Below are 18,875 nucleotides of genomic sequence, written 5' to 3'. Positions count from 1 at the left end.
TTGAGTTTCACAGAATTTGAACTCAAAATGTAGTGAGCTGAAAGAAATGCCACTAAGCATTTTTGTCAGACACACTAATGATTCTGCCAGCTTGCTGCCTTGTAATTCTTCCTAATTTTGGCACAAGGCCAGTAATTTTGAAAGCTGGGAGTGGATAGTCAATTATATTGACCCTAGTGTTCCACTGGTACTTATTTTATTGACTTAGAAAAGATGAAAACCAGGGTTGACCACAACAGAATTTGAATTCAGAATGAAAAGAGCTGAAAGAAATGTTCCAAGCATTTCGATTGTCATGATTTTGCCAACTCACCACTGCCAAATTGCTAAAAGTAGGAGTCAAACATACCTCATATCATACACACTACCATCTTAAAAACAAGAACACATGATATAAACTATATATGAAATAATAAAGTTAGGATGATCACAGCAAGAATGCTGTCAGTCATAGGTCTCAAACAAAACTAATAAGGGATTAACAGCAATAACAACATAATTAAGATGTCACTGATCAAATAAAAATCATTAATTTACAAAAAGAAAAATTCTCTATACAAGAAAAATCAAGAGGTGATTCATATAATGTTACAATAGGGAGGCTGAAGAGAAAAATCTCTTATAACATACTTTTCTTCAACAGAATTATCACTAGAACCATTCTTTGTTACACCACCAGAAGCAAACGATAATGAAGACTGGCCAATTTCAGAATTTTGGTCTTGCAAACTATCCATGTCATCAGTATGATCTGAAATCAATAAAATAATAGAGATAATAAAAGGAAGGTATAAAACAAAAATTAGATCAAATTGGAAAATAAGAGATGATATAATACTATTTTCTTCTATCCAACACTGTCAGTCCTCAATCTTTATGGCCAATGTTGAAGGTCCACAGTGAAGCTATCAAAATGTCTTTGTGATGTTGTTTTGTTTTGATTTCCTTAGAAGAATTTACTGTACTGGAGTTCACTGTAAAACACCTTCTTCAGGAGCTGGTAGTCTGGCATACAACTGGGGAAGGTCATGTGGTTTGTATGCCAGAATCATTTGGATGCTAGACAGTTCAGCATGAGAGAATACTACTGTGTCAGAAATTCTGTCCTGCCACTTATTACAAGAATTTTTTTGAGACAGGTGGTATGGAAATAGTTTAGCTTCTCCCATAGCACCTATATATCATGTTAGTAGAGAGCTTATGTTTCACAGGTATAAGGCAGAATGGTGGAAACTGCAGCCTGGTACTCTTTGATTTTTGCCTTTGGAGTGATGCCTTTTCTATTCCAGAATTCTTTCTACTATACACACAAGGCCTGAAATTTTGTAGGAGAGAAGCTAGTTGATTACATCAACTCCAGTGTTTGACTGGTACTTATTTCATTGACCACAAGAGGACGGAAAGCAAAGTCAATCTTGGTGGAATTTTAACTTAGAATTTAAAGCCAGAAGAAATGCTATGAAGTATTTTGTCCAACATGCTAAAAATTATGTCAGCTAACCAACTACCAGAATGTGAAATACATGACATAAGTGGTTCAGTCATTATAGATCATAACACACATTTTCTTAATTATGAAAACCACATTAAAAACACTACTGTAGAACAAAATGAGAACTTACCAAGCATATCCGAAACATCACTGGCTGATTCACTCCATTTTGTACTGCGTCGATAGGAGGAACTCTCAGACAGTTCTTTGTCTTCTTCTTCACTCTCAACATAGAGAATAGGATTGGCACTATCTTCAGACTGCTCCTTCTGGAGTTGGTAACATTTCTCGCAAGCTCTCATTTTCTTACTGTTAATTAAACAAGTAAATTTTTCTACAGTTAAATTCATGTCATTGTTATTGTATGCTATGAATATAAAAGCTCTAAAGTGCAGAAACAACAACAACATAAGTAAACAGAGTGGTAACAACACATATCAAGCAACAACAACAAAATACAATATATATGTAATAAAAATAAATAATTCAGTAATTATCTCTTATCTTTTACTTATTTCAACATTAAGAATTATGATACATTTTATTTAGGTAATTTTGGTATTAATAATATGTATTATGATAATACAAAACATAAATATAATAATAGACTAAATAAGATGAAATTTAATTCATTTAATGATAATAATAAATTTAATAATAATATAAAAAAATAAATATAATATTATAAAATATAATAAAATAAATATAATAAGAACAAAATTTGGTTAATTATTCCTTATGGAGCTCAAGTTAAAACAAACATTATTAAAGAGATTTTAACTATAATTGAAGTATTCATTATAGATAATAAAAAATATAATAACATTCTTTACTAGTAATAATTTTGGAGTTGGTTATTCTACTACAAATAATTTAGGTAACATTATTTCTTCTTTTAATAGATATAAGCTAAAAAAGTTTTACAAAAACAAATCAAATAATTATTCCAATAATAATAATAATATAATTAATCGTATGTAGAGATAAAACTAGATGTAAATTTAATAATAAATGCAATTTCGATGATGTAGTATATAAATGTGTAGAGACTTTGATTGATGATAATAATAGGAATGGTTATAATTTAAATGCAATTTACATAGGGTTGACTTCTAATAAAATTAAATTACGGGTGGCTCAACACATGAATTCTTTTAAGAATAGAAATTTAATTCATTCTACTGACCTTAGTAAATATATATGGGAACTAAAATCTAAAAATATTAAGTACTATTTAAATTGGGAGATAGTTTGTAAGGCAAAATCATATCGAATAGGTAATAATTTTTGTTTATTATGTACTAACAAATTTAAGGAGATATTAACTAATAATAAAAATTTGATTAATTCCCTAGACGAACGAAAAATTAAATGTAGACATAAATTAAATTACTTATATATGTTTAGCTAATTTGTGTATATATATATAAACCCTGTTTTATCTTACTAATTGTTGTAGTTATAATTTGTAGTAGTAAAATGTGTATAAATTAGTACGAGATAGCTTATATATATGTATTACATAATTAGAATAAGTTGAAAATTAGATGTTTATAAAATAAATAAATAAATTAATGAAAATAGATTTAAGTATAGAATTTTAGCTTAATTTATGTTTATTATATTATGTATTTTACATATTTAGTATTTAAATTATTTATACTTTACAATTTTTCCAGTTAATAGTATATTAAAGTTAATTTTTTTCTTGTTCTTACAGCAAAAATACATTTGTTATTTTAATAGCTTAAATATATATTTCAATCTGCTTCTTCTATAAATTCTATTTACGCCATATTTTCATGCGATATATTTCTTATGAATGCTAAGTTTGACATTTTGCGTTTAAATTTTTAGTTAACAAAAATCCTTCGACAAGATAAGTTATATTTTTATTTTAAGTAATATTGTTAAATGCTTTTCGATTATTTATAGTTAATACATGTATTTTTTTTTATTTATTTGATAATTAGTATAAGTTAAGATAAGTTCATTTATTCTATTATTTTTTATTATCTTAGACCTAATGAGTGACTATATTTTTAAATAAAATTAATTTTAGTTTGATCTAATTTTAAATCGAATTGATTTTTTAATTATTATTATCTATTTGAAAATATAGCCATGAAACGTGCGTAATCTTTTTACTACTATTTACTATTTATTGTACTTTATTGATTTTTAAAATAAGGTTTTTTATAGTATATGTTTTCTATATGGTGTGAATAACATATTTCTTTATTGAATTGCTTAATAGAGGTTTGTCTCTAAACTATATATATACACACACACACACACACACATATATATATATATATATATATATATATATATATATATATATATATATATATATAGTCATGATAATAATAATAATCTATAGATGGAATTTATAAATATTTTAATGCCATAGATTATTATCATTATTACTATATTTATCCTACATTATATTGGCACAGCTTGGTACAAGCCCCAAAAAGCTGCTATTTCCAGTTTGTATCATTAGGCTGAAGCTAGCATAATAAAATAGGAGCTTTTATATGCATATTCAAAACATTTCCCATAAACGAACTCAATGGATATATATATATATAAATATAAAAGCTTTATTTCCCTTCTTTTTCATTTTCTACATAAACACATATATATAACATAATATAATATATATGTTCACATAAATACAAAAGATGTTTAAAACTGTCTATTGCAAATAGTAATGGCTGACACCTGCAGACCTACTCTATAGTATGAAATAGCATTGAAATAAACTTTGTTTGCACACAAGTAATCCTTTAACTGTAATTTCAATACAATAATTAAATAATTACATAGTAACTACAATAATTATACTCTAATTAGAAAGTCAGAATTGATTAAGAGGTGTTTCTTACCTGCTGTGAGCTGTCATTATTTGGCGACTAGTACAGTTGTGGCAGTAAATTCCTCCACAGAGCCGACAATGGTGCTAAATAGTAGTAAAGAGAGGGACTTATTATCTATTATATAAAGACATCAGTTCTAAAACAACTGCAAACTATAGCTTATATATATGTATGTATTTCATATCTTATCTAGAATAAATATTGCTTAAACATTCTCTCACACCATCTCCGATGAAGGGATATATAAAATATCCCGGAAACAGCTGTAAGACCTTCTATTTATAAATGTTTTTAAATCTTTCACAGCCTTGGATTTTTATTTCATTCTGTTAATTTATATATATATATATATATATATATATTGTGTGTGTGTGTGTGTGTGTATTTATATATATATATATATATATATATATATATATATATATATATATATATATATATATATATATATATATATACCGAGCCCATGGATGCTGGTGCCACGTAAAAAGCACCCATGCCAGTGCCACATAAAAGCACCCATGCTGATGCTGCATAAATGCACTCAGTACACTCTGTAATGTGGTTGGCATTAGGAAGGGCATCCAGCTGTAGAATCCATGCCAAAACAGACATGGAGCCCAGGCAGCTCTCCAGCTGGTCTCCTTCTATCAAACCATTCAACCCATGCCATCATGGAAAATGGATGTTAAATGATGATGATGATGATGATGGTTAGTCCACATTACTCTGTAAGGAGCAGAGGGTTAGTTTCCTGGTTTCTCTGGTGTATATATTCCTCCCAGGACAGGATACCCGTCTGTTGCAGGATTACTCGTTTTTATCAGCTGAGTGTACTGGAGCAGCATGGAATGAAGTGTTGTGCTCAAGAACACAATGCATTGCCCAGTCCAGGAACTGAAACCACGATCTTTTAATCATGAGTCCAACAACCCAACCACTACTCCATACAACACCACTACATATATATATATATATATATATATATATATATATATATATATATACACACACATATATATAGACACAATATAGGTGCAGGTGTGGTATAGGCAAAGGTGTGGCTGTGTGGTTGAGAAGCTTATTTCCCAACCATATGATCTCAGGTTCAGTTTCACAACATAGCACCTTAGGCTAGTGCCCCACCCCACTCCAAATAGAAAAGAAAGGAAGAAATTAATATAGAAGAACAGTTGAAAGCTTACTTTTCGTAGAGTAAATGAAAATACAGCATTACAGCCTAGACAGTTGTTAACTTCATTATTGTCCATCCACTTATTATTTGCTTCTAATCTCCGATGGTAAGCAAGTTTATCAGTCTGCTTCCACAGATGATCTTTCTCTCTGTAAGATACAAAATGAAGATAACTTCATTCAAACATTGTAAAAATGAAAAAAAAAAACATCTTTATATGTATACTTCCCAAATAATAATAGTTACCACTGTTCTGTTTATGCCCAGTGCTCCTTAATCTTTTATTGATAGTATATATATATAATAAAAAAATTTGCCTTCTTGAGTCATACCAACTCATAAAGGTTGGTTTCCTGGTTTCCATGACATATATATATATTCCCCACCTGGACGAGACGCTGGTCTGTTGCAGGATTACTCATTTTTTTCAGTGGAGTGGACTGGAGCAACATGAAATAAAGTGTTTAGCTCAAGAACACAAGATGCCCAGTCCAGGAAATGAAACCACAATCTTACAATCATGAGACTGACTGTATATTATGAACTTTGATTACTCGTAACATCCATAAATTTTGTGACTTGGAAGATGGTAGTCATAGTATATGTGTGCTTGTGCTATTCTTGTCTTTTATATAGTTTAGACTAGTGGTACTCAAACATTACTTGGCAAAGATGTATCTTGGTGCACCATGGATTTTTAACAAAATAGAAGCTTTACAAAAGTCAAACTAATGCTTGAGCATCTTGATGAAAAAAAAATAAACATTAAAAAAATTACTATTATTTATAATTTTATTGTACACAAATTGAACCAAATTCGATGACTGGCACCAGTGCCAGTGGAGTACTAACAGCTCCATCTAATTGGGATTACTGCCAGAGCGGCTATCTGGCTTTCATGCCGGTGACACATAAAAAGCACCATTTGAGCGTGATCATTACCAGCATCTCCTTACTGGCACTTGTGCTAGTGGCACGTGAAAAAACATTCAAGCGAGGTCGTTGCCAGTGCCACTGGAATGGCTCCTGTGCAGGTGGCACGTAAAAAACACCATCTGAGTGTGGCTGTTGCCAGTACTGCCTGACTGGCCCTCATGCCGGTGGCACATAAAAGCACTCACTACACTCTCGAAGTGGTTGGCATTAGGAAGGGCATCCAGCTGTAGAAACTCTGCCAGATCAGATTGGAGCCTAGCGCAGCCATCTGGTCGCCAGTCCTCAGTCAAATTGTCCAACCCATACTAGCATGGAAAGTGGACGTTAAATGATAATGATGATGAGTAGGGAGTCAAACAGACACAAAGACACATGCATACACATATTTATGACAGACTTTTTGTCAGTTTCCATCTACCAAATCCACTCACAAGGCTTTGATTTAAATGAAGCTATAGTAGAAGACACTTGCCCAAGGTGTCATGCAGTGAGACTGAACCTGGAATCATGTAGTTGGAAACCAAACTTCTTACCACACAGTCTCTTCACAAACAACAAAACAAAAAAAACTATCAATTTAATTCCTGCAAAACACATCTTTAGAATCATGGCTCCCTAAATCTAACATAGACCTACTTCTGCAATTAAATATAGCCTAGAATGAAAAACAATTTATTTAAAATGACCAAAAAGATTTATAAATTCTTTTTTTTTTCTCAAAAAATGTATTTCAAGTTGAAATATACTGGTCAACAATTTTGTTAATTGGTGACACATAGAAGGTACCTGTGCTAGTGACATGTAAAAGGCACTCATGCCAGTGATACGTACATGACACCTGTGCCAGTGACACATAAAGGGCACCTGTGCCAGTGACATATAAAAGGTACTCTTGCTGGTGACACATACATAGCATCCATGCCAGTGACACTCAGAGGGCACCCATGCTAGTGACACATTAAAGGCACCCTGACAGTGACATGTAAAAGCACCCATGACAGTGACACGTAAAAGCACCCATGCCAGTGACATGTTAAAGGCACCCATGTCAGTGACATGTTAAAGGCACCCATGTCAGTGACACATAAAAAGCACCTGTACCAGTGACACATATCAGTGATACATAAAAAAAACCCTCTACACTCTATGGAGTGGTTGGTGTTTGGAAAGGCATCAAACCATAGAAACCAAGCCGAAATAAACTAGAGCCTGGTGCAGCTCTCTGGCCTACCAGTGCCACAAACTATTTAACCCATGCCAGCATGGAAAACAGATGCAAAATGATGATGATGACGATTACGACAATGATAATGATGATGATGATAACCATTAATTAATCGCATCAAACATCAATACTTGACTAGTATTTTATTTTATTGACTCCAGACGGATGAAAGGCAATATTGACTTTGTTGAAATTTGAACTAAGAATGTAGAGAACCAGAAGAAATAAATATCACGGGGCATTTTGTCTGATGCCTTAACAATTCTGCATGCCTTAGTGTCACTAATACAAAATACCTTGGTTATTGTAAAAGGAATATAAATTTTAAAATATATCTACCGTGTTAACTTGATGACTCTCTTCCTTAAATCCTTCAAGTCCATCTGTAAGATAATTATCTCTTGATCTTTCTGTTTTATCAAGTTTACATTTTGAATGTGTTCTGCCTAAAAAAGTAAAAAACAAAAAAAAACAATTAAAAATTGCCATTTTATATATATATATATATTTAGTATAACATTAATATAACACATGTGTGTGAGAGTGTGTGTGTGTGTATATATATATATATATATATATATATATATATATATATATATATATATATATATATATATATATGATACATAATATGTATATATGTTTTGGCATTAGGAAGAGCATCCAGCCATAGAAAGCATGCCAAAACAGACAATTGGAGCCTGGTGCAGCTCTCTGGCTTGCTACCTCATGTCAAACCATCTAAACCATGCTAGCATGAAAAAGAGGTGAATGGATGTTAAATGATGGCGATGATAATGATGATGCATATATAATATATATACACATACAAACATATATTATATATATATCTATATATATAAAACTCAACTTGTGTGTCTGTGTGTGTATCTGTGTGTGTGTCTGTGTGTTTAACTTCCCGGCACACACACATATAATTGTTCCAAATATTAGCTTTAATAATGACAAAAGTTATTTTAGTAAATTCTTCATTATTTTAAAAATACTTAATTGAAACAAAGGTAGTGCATTTCAGAAGAGATATGGTAACAAAAGGATTAATAATGAAAAAGTTATTTTACTAAATGCTTAATTATTTTAAAACTTAATTGAAATAAAGGCAGTACATTTCAACAGAAATATGGTGACATAAGTGTGAAAAGAAAACAGTAGAATCCAAGGATACTAGTAGTAGTCTGCATTACCATAGATCAAATATATAAAAAAAATTATCAAAGTGGAATTAGATAATAGCCTGCAAAGGAGAAAATAATTCTGACATCTTGCATAAGATACTTTGTTAAAGAGAGGGATAGATAAAATACATGCTAGTAATGACAGATAATTTATTTAATAACTACATTATGTAAACTATCTAAATATGATTATCTAAATTATATCTAATTAATATCACTTACACAATCTAAATATTAGATAATTAGACAGTCTAATAGTTTCATTGCTCATAATTAAAACAGGTTTATTAACCCTTTAGCATTTAAACAATCACATCTGGTCCAAATATTGTACCTGTTTTATGATGAAACTGACCAAATCTGGCCTCTCACTCCTTTTCTACAATGTCAGTGTACAAATAAACAATGACATGATCAAAATCTCAAAGCTATAAAATGATGCATGATTATTTCAAAACAATTTGAATAAATAAATATTACAGTTGACAGAGTAGTCCGAATGCTTAAGGGTTAAATATGCAGGGTAGCAGCTATTACTGGGAATTAACTTACCTTTGATGGTCTTAAATTATTATAAAATATTATGAAAGACAGAAAATTGGAAAAGATTCACGAGCTACTATCAAAACATTAAAAACATTGCAAGAAAGAGTGAGGTAATATCAGGAAATTTCAGGTAAAGGAGGGAACAAAAGTGGGTGACTAACAAATGATGTGAAGCTTTAAAATTCTAAACAGGAATTAGCTTTTCTACCTTCTTGGATGATTAATATAAGAAGACAACCAACTGTAGAATCTGTGTTGATTTACATAGTTATGAGAAAAAGTATTGATGTCTTAAAATAATTTGTAGGCTGTATTCAAACCAGCAAAACTTTAAACAACAAAGTATTTATTCATTCTTAATACATTCTAGCAAATTCAAACATGAAGTTGAAACACTACAGTATTTTAAAGGTCTTTCATCCTAATGAACTGAGTATGTTATGAAGACACATCTTCTAAAGGGAAGAGGCATTCGCTGATAACAAAATACACTAGAAATCAGTATAGTTACATTCAAATCTGCCAGAACATATTAAGAATGGATAGATATGTTATTGTTTATATTTTCACTGTTTTGCATGCACCTAATGAATAATTATCAGTTTGGTAGATGCATCAGCAATAATTTTTTTGTTGATTTATATAAGCAAAAGCTTGTACACTTGTTTAGATTCATTGATCTAATGTTGCCTGGACCAAAGAAACACAATAAGGCTAAAACATCCTAGTGTCTTAAAACCCCTTACATCTGTGAATTGCATATATTATGAATACACATCATCTAAAGAGAAGAGTTGCTCTTCAATGACAAAATACAACAGTGATCAGCAGATTCATGTTCAAATCTGTATATTAAGAATGAAAATATGTTATTGATATCCTATTTCTTGACTTCGATTTCAATTCTATTGAAGAATACAAATTAAATTTTGCATCCTTAACTGCTAAATGTGACGAAACTTAAAATCATTAAATACAAACTGGAACCTGAAGAAACTAGGGGTGGTCTGTGACAGAAAATTCAGCTAATAAAGTCGGCACACCTGAAGAAAAGTTTATGCTGTATGGAGACATAATATTTAGTGTTGCATACAGGTCTTTTCCAAACTTATCAATCATTAGATGAAAACTAGTGGGCAAAATTTAATTTACAAATTCAGTTAAGTTTGTATGACACACTAGTAACATTTCTAGCAGCAACCCTTTGGAATGAAAAGAATAAGAAGAATAAGCAGCAAACTAAAATATATATTGTGGTCAGTACAATTAACTAAACACTTGATAGTGGCCCAGCAAAGTTGTCATTCAACAACTCAGTAAAAAAATAAAAGAATATACAGTGCCTGTCTATTTATAAGCAAGTTTATTAATTAGCAAATTGGCAACTATAAATTTACCAAAATGATATAATAATTGACTTCAGATCTAATTTTATGCAAATGTGTGTGTGTGTGTGTATTTAGAGGTTAAAAAAAAACCACCTTAAGGGATAGAAAATATCCAATGAATAACTGGTCTGTTGAGATGTTTTGGAAGAATAACATGTAATAATCTAACAATATGTAATAACATAGCAATATGTCTTTTTTACTCTTCTGACAAGATTTTGCCCAATAAAATATTTTAATTACTGGAATTTAATTCTTTTTGGCAAATTCAAAACAGTTGTAAGTGAACATGTTGAATTTTTGCAGTTAATAAATTATATCAATGCTACTTCTCCATTTTCTGGATTTTAATTTGAACATACATATATTTATTATTCTTATACAAGAATGTTGTTGACAGTGACTTTGAAGTTTCAGCCAGCTAAGCTATCATCAGACTATGCGTCAGCTGGCCGAAATTTCAAAGTCACTGTCAACAATATCCATGTATAAGAATATAAGAATAATAAATTTGTACTCTACAAGAGTATAGAGTAACCCTTCAGATAAATATAAAATATTTTTTATTATAACTGAACATAAAAACAAACAGTAATACACACACATACATACATACATCTTATACATCTATATAATTTACATCTTAAGAATTTAGAAACCTTAAGAGAACATGAAATAATTCATTTTTAAAGGTTCAACCTGAAGCAGATAAAGTTATAAATAAGAGTATGTGCACACTGGGTGAGCAGCCTTCAACTTTTTCTGTTCAAAGTGTTTTTTATTTACACACTACTATTTATAGCTTTACCTACTTCAAGTTTAACCATTAAAAAAACAAATTGTGTGTGTGTGTATGTGTATGTGTGCACATGTATGCCAGTCTGTTTCAGGGTTACCCATGCACAGCTGAGTGTACTGGAGCAATGTGAAATGTGCTCAAGGGCACATTAATTCTCTACCTTGGTTTCTGAAACACTTTCCAAGTTCAAGTCCTGACACAGTTAAATTTTGCATTTTATTCAATCAGGTAGAAGCCAATACACTATAATACTGGTATTGATGTATTAGCACAATGTAAGGTGGCAAGTAGACAGAACCATTAGTACACCAGGTGAAATGCTTAGCAGCATTTCATCAGGCTTCATATTCTGCCAAGATTAACTTAAACCTTTCATCCTTTTGAGATTGATAAAATAAGTAACAGCTGAGTACTGGGGTCGTTCCTCCCCCAAAATTTCTGGCCCTATGCCAAAATTTGAAATCAAAATATTAGCACTATGCTGGTATTAATATACCAGCACTATAATGAAATTAATTGCATTGATTAACTGTCGTATATAAAATACCTAATGTGCCCATTGTAAATGATATCAATATCCTCTTACAGATGTCAATGAGGTAAGTGATCCCAAAATGAAGTTAGCATGCTTGTTAAAATGATCTTTCAATTTACTTCATTTATTAATTGTATTAACCACATCTTTAGAAATGGAATGAAAATTTGTTTACATTTACATTAATATTATGTACAATCATTTTCATATGTGAGCAGCTAAATGAATAAGAATTGTTATTATATCAGTCATTTGTGTTAATCAAAGTCCTTTCATTACCATTCTTGACCATTTCAATGATATGCCCTCTCTTCACCAGATCAGCTTCAAAAGAACTTTGGCAAACACAACTGATTGACTGATTAACCGAATGATCAAGCAAATAGTTGATTAGTTACTTGGTTAAATAGCTAACCAATTGATGAATAATAAAGAAGTGAAACTGAACCAGTGTATGTGTTTATTATCGGTGTAATGATCCTCCCAAAATACAACAAAATCTGTCTTAACACACAAATTCACATCAAGAATCTAACAGATCAAATATAAAAATGTTATAAGTTTAAAAATAAAGATTTCTAACTTGAAATCAGTCTGCAATTATGTATGTATTAAGGAATAACACATCTAATTATTATCAGAGATTAAAAAGAATCAAAACACAGAGTAGATGTAAATGTTAAACATTTTCCTTCTTTTTCCAAAGTTTCTAAAGCTGCTTCACTCACATTGAAGAGGATGGTTAAATTAGCAATCAAAGTAATTTTTAAAAAAACATACAAGACTGTGCTATTAACACTAGAAAGAAACAAGCAGATTAAATGTTAGTTCAGAAAAATTCTTCTGTAAGAAAGAGTAGTGATGCTCAATAACTAACACTTAGTGGTGCAAGCAAGCAAGGTCACAAAACACAAAAGAACAGAATGCTAAAAAAAAAGCAAAATGAACACATTGATAAAACTTGCCTTGGTTTTTTCTTCATAACATTGGCTTGTCTAAAAGAAACAAAACAATACAAAAACAGAACTAAAAACAAAAAAAGAGGTATCTATACAGTATTTCATTTGAGATATTCCTCATTTTGAATTACTATCCCTTAATATTGTAGGTTTTTGTTGCTAATTGGTTTACAAAACTGCAATTAATTAAATTTGGGAGTACATATATATATGTACATCCATACGTATATACATATATGAATAGATTTATATATATATATATATATATATATATTAATCAATATAGGGTGGCAAAAAATTTCGTAGAATTTATTTGCCACCAGCGGCCTAGTGTTATTTTGCGGTTGAAGCTTTGGCTGTTATTTCTAGTGGGTGAATGGCCTATTATGGCCATTCCTTGATTGTGATGTTGATATATATATATATATATATATACTTTCAAGCTTTTCTGTCAAAGACCAAAGGTTCAAAATGTAAAAGACTTTTCCACTCTTCCCAAGCATCAAACTAATACTAATGCTTGTTGTTCCCTCCCATCTTTGTCTTGTTTTCTATAAATCTGAACTATATAAACACACACACACACACAATATAATATCAGTCATTTGATTCAGAAGGGTATATGATACCACTTGCTAAATTCAGAGCCAATGTTCAAAAAACCACCATAAACTCATGATAAAGATACACATGAGCAATGCAATAAACATATGAGAAATAGGATTACCTTTGCTTTGAATACAGTAAGTAATGTATATTTCAATATCAATTGATTTCATACTTTGCATGACAAACATACATTGCAATCTTCAGTTGAAAATAACATTTTAACATCTATTTCTAAAATATTCATTCCATTAGCTCATGTGCATTCCTTACTTTAAACATCCTGATCCATTTAAAAGAAAACTATCATGAGCAAGAAAAAATTTTAGCAAGTGGTATTATATCCCCTACTGAATCTAAATTTACTTTATATTGTGCCTGTAATGGTGTGAACTTGCTAGCCACCTTATTATTACCTCATTAATACAACTAATAATGGTAATAATACTTCTTTATTTAAATTTATATATATGTACATATATATTCACAAATATCATACACTTATCATGAATAGAGGTGTGGGTTCAAGTCCCATGCATACAGAAAAACCAGTTTTTCCATCAAGGGCATATATGCCCCAATATTAGACTATTTTCTTTAGTCAATTTATGGGGATCACTTATAAGCTTTAAGCTTATAAATATTATTATTATTTACAGAATATATATAGTTATCTGTAGCTTAATACAATAAAGTGTCCCTGATGATCTATTGCAGTTGAGCATCTAAATGCACTTGGAACACCTAGTGTAGAACTCAAACAAATATAATGTGAAACACATGTGAGAACTAAAGTATAAACTTGTGCTTATCCTTATTTCCCATATATATATATATATATACATAATCATATTGAAGGGAAATGGAAATTAATAGAAATTTTCACTTCTAGTGGCCTAGCGTGTAAAAATTTAGTCAAAAGACTATATATTACTCAAAAAATACTGTGTGCATTTAAACATATAAGGAATCCACTCGTGGGATTCACTCGTGGGATTCACCACACGAGAAAGAACAGCTAGGTTCTATAACCACAAAATTAGGGATAAAATTCGAGTATATGTGTGGAGACAGCCAAAGGAAGCATTTGACCCAGACTGCCTTCTTCCAACTGTTAAACATGGAGGAGGATCTGTGATGATCTGGGGGGGCTGTATCCTGGAAATCCGCCAGCCCAATGGTTTCCTTTCATGGCAGAATTAATAGTCAAGACTATTTAAGTATTTTATCTGATCAAATTCATCCTATGCTTACAGAATTGTTTCCAGAGGGAAACACAATCTTTCAGGATGCTAATGCACCAATTCACACAGCTAAAGTTGTTACTGAATGGCACGAGTAACATTCTAGTGAAGTTGAACATCTTATCTGGCCACCACAGTCCCCAGAACTCAATATTATTGAACATTTATGGTGCATTTTAGAAAAACAAGTAAGGAGTCGATATCCTGGAGACTGTTTTAGCTGAAGAATCAACAAAAATTCCTTTGGAAACAATTCAAACTTCGTACAAGTCCAAACCTCATAGGATTCAAGCTGTAATTACTGCCAAAGGTGGTCCTACCTCATATTAAAATAAATTTGCTTGAAATTTTAAGTTGTTTCCATTATTTTGTCCAACCCCTGTATATATATATATATATATATCATCATCATCATTTTTATTTGTGGAACTCTCAAGTAGGGAAAGCTATATAATTAATAGGGTTAAATCTCTTCACAGAGATATACACATCAGTGGGAGACAAGCATATAATCTCTCCAATGGGTCAAGTCATAAAAATGCCAAATACTTTTATGCCTTCTTGGGCTTTGTCAATGACATATATATGGCCATCACATTGTGTATATACATAGCCAAACATTTTGATTTAATGTATATACATTCATGTACACAATTGAAACAGCATTAAATCCAAGTGGCCATCTGTATATATACACAATGTGATAACTGACTACACATCACTGACAAGGTCGAAGAAAACATAAAAGTTTCCATGACTCACTGTTGAGATGTTTGCTTTGCTCTGATATATATTATGTTTTAAGCACACCATGTGGTGTATATGTGTATGGTACACAGATGGAGATTGTGTGTGTGGGGTGTTTTTTGCGGGGGGGGGGGGGCATTTTGAAGCAATATATTACAGGTTGTGGCATATAACTGGTCAGAATGTGACTGTTGGTTTCATACCAAATATTGCCACAAGGCAATTTTGATAACTCCTCAGATATGCTGGTTAGAAGTGTACATCCTCTTTATGCTGGGTGTATCCCTGCTCTAGTACTTACAATGAATGTGTGTGTTTTTCTGACTTATGGAGAACTAACTGATGATACATATATATAGACACACACACACATATAAATAAATAAATAAATATATATATATATACCATGAGATCTCATAATGGCTTTTGGTGCAAAATGCATTCTTGTTTATATCATTAGCAGCAATATAAACAAGAATGCATTTTGTACCAAAAGCCAGTATGAGAGTTTCTCTCTTGATAACTATCGCAGAATAGTCTGTTCTAACAGTACATTCAATGTTTAAGTGGAGATAAATATTACCTCTCAGTATTTAAACTGCTTCTGTCACTAATGAATAAATAAATATATATATATATATATATATCATCATCATCATTTAACGTCCGTTTTCCGCGCTAGCACGGGTTGGACGGTTTCGACCGGGGTCTGGGGAGCTCGGGACTGCCCCAGGCTCCAGTCTAGTCTGGCAGTGTTTCTACAGCTGGATGCCCTTCCTAACGCCAACCACTCCGCGAGTGTAGTGGGTGTTTTTTACGTGCCACCTGCACAGGTGCCAGAGGGGTCTGGCATCGGCCACGTTCGGATGGTGCTTTTTATGTGGGGGGGGTAGAAATATAGGGCACCATGGGAGGGTGGTTCAGAGAAATGATGACAGGTTCTAGGCAGTAGAACGTAGGATATCAGAGAGGGGTATGCATGGTCAAATAGCGTATTGAAGAGGGGGGTTCGAAGAGTAGACACCTATAATGGTGGTGGGAGAAGCGACATCCGGTATAGATGGAGCAAAAATATAGAGATATCCGGTATTGGTGGTGGGGTGGGCAAGGGCGGGTGCACCGGGAATATGACGGGCTGGCTTAAAAATGCTCTAGCAAAGGAAGAGGGGGGATGGCAGACAACGTAAAGGGAGAGAGAGAAGGGAAATAGTGGAACCCCGCGAAAAATATATATATATATATATATATGTGACCTTTAGAAAAGTATTTAATTTTACTATGTTATGAGTGATATCTCAAATAAAATAAACATGTACAACAGCAAAACATGCATGAAATAAAATTTAAATGAAAAACAAAATCTATGTCAAATTCAACTACTCAAAAAGAAGTAAAGCAATAAACATGAATAATAAACAAATGAAGCATATTTTTTAAACTTGAAGTATTTGCAATCATTAAAAGATGTCTAGACCCTATTAATGTAATGTTGGACATTATCATCATCATCATCATCGTCGTTTTAACGTCCGTTCTCCATGCTAGCATGGGTTGGACGGTTCGACCGGGGTTCTGGGAAGCCAGAAGGCTGCACCAGGCTCCAGTCTAATCTGGCAATGTTTCTACAGCTGGATGCCCTTCCTAACGCCAACCACTCCGTGAGTGTAGTGGGTGCTTTTTACGTGCATAGATATATATATCACTAGGAAAGAAATTACTTTTATTAATCTATTTAAAATTGAAAGTAGAATTAAAAATGACACATTAAGGAAGCTCTGTAACTAAGTGTACTGTGTTCAGAGACTATGATTTTTCTTTATTTCTTTAAATATACTTTGTTGATATGCATCGGGAAGAAATAATCTTAAATATCCCCATATCTAACCATCAGCAATTATCTCCTCCTGATCCACTGACTGTATCATCTCTTGTTTCTTTAGGGTTTTTTCTCTGGCAGCTCATTGCTACCATCTTATCTTTTTCTCAGATACTCCTACTCACCCTTATATAAATGTAGGGTAGCCATCTATCCTCCCTGGCATAAAATCTCCTTCCACCCTTCCAAATACTCCCTGCATCTTAGTCAATGAGGCTTTCCCTTTATCTCTCTTTCCTCTTTCGCAAGTTATTTGGCAACCCCACTAGTGACAGCAGCACAAAAAAGCACCCAGTCACGATGTAAACGGTTGGCATTAGAAAGGACGTGCAAATGTAGAAATTATGCCAAAGCTGATATGGAGTATAATGCTGCACTGTGGGTCACCAGATCTAATATCAAAAAACTGTGTTAAATAATGAGGATGATGATACATGTTAGTGGCAAACAGAAAGACTGAGTACTCAATATTACATTTATGGATAAATACCTTATTTGTAGATTTTCAACACTACCTTAGGTTTATCATTTTACAGTTTGCAATTTTCAGCCTAATCCTTACAACTGCATTGTACATCCAACAGATCGTACTAATTTCATTTGTCTATTGTAATTTGAAACAATTCTGCTTCCACTAATTATATTTCATTGCTGAGCTGGTGCAATCATTAGCTTGGAATAAATACCTTGAGGTATTTCATCTTTACATTCTGAGTTCAAATACCAGCAAGGCCAACTTTGTCTTTTGTCCCTTGGTCAATAAAACAAAGTATCAGTCAATTAATGGGATCGACTAACTTCTACCCTCAAACTGCAGCCTTGTACCTAAATTAGAAATCACTATTATAGAGAAGAAATATTTCTTTTGATTCTTTACTTTTTGAGTTCAAATCCCAACGGAGCCAACTTTATCTTTCATTTCTCTGGGGTTGATAAAACAAAGCACCAGTCAAGTACTGTGATTGATGAGTACTGTCTTATATTTAAATTAGAAATCTCTACTATAGAGAAGAAATATTTCTTCAGGCTGTTATTTTAATCTCACCAGTCAATAAAATAAAATATGACTCAAATATTAGGATTGATGGTATCAACTAATTCCCTTCCCTTCAAAATAACTAGTCTTTGACCATAATTAGAAACAATTATTATAAGGAAGAAAAAATTTATTTCAAAATATTGAAATCCTTAGCATTTCTTTTATTCCACTGAGTAACAAGGTATATCTTGAAGGACAATCTCCATGCGA

At 32.0% G+C, this 18,875-nt stretch overlaps 1 protein-coding gene across 1 annotated transcript in view; it reads right to left on the bottom strand.

Moving 5' to 3' along the window:
• The window catches only part of LOC115210536 (FYVE and coiled-coil domain-containing protein 1), a 41,460-nt gene that overhangs the window by 11,428 nt on the left and 11,157 nt on the right, over positions 1-18,875 (bottom strand). The window contains exons 6-11 of the mRNA XM_036502641.1: positions 13,160-13,189; positions 8,070-8,176; positions 5,580-5,718; positions 4,384-4,457; positions 1,623-1,801; positions 631-751 (exon numbers count right to left, since the gene is read on the bottom strand). Of these exons, the coding sequence (XP_036358534.1) occupies positions 631-751; positions 1,623-1,801; positions 4,384-4,457; positions 5,580-5,718; positions 8,070-8,176; positions 13,160-13,189 (650 nt within the window). The remainder of the gene's footprint in view (positions 1-630; positions 752-1,622; positions 1,802-4,383; positions 4,458-5,579; positions 5,719-8,069; positions 8,177-13,159; positions 13,190-18,875) is intronic.

Source organism: Octopus sinensis, linkage group LG4 (assembly GCF_006345805.1).
Source record: "Octopus sinensis linkage group LG4, ASM634580v1, whole genome shotgun sequence".
NCBI classification, from domain to species: Eukaryota; Metazoa; Mollusca; class Cephalopoda; order Octopoda; family Octopodidae; genus Octopus; species Octopus sinensis.
The sequence above is the reverse complement of the archived record's forward strand: the minus strand, read 5'-3'. Positions and strand labels throughout refer to the sequence as shown.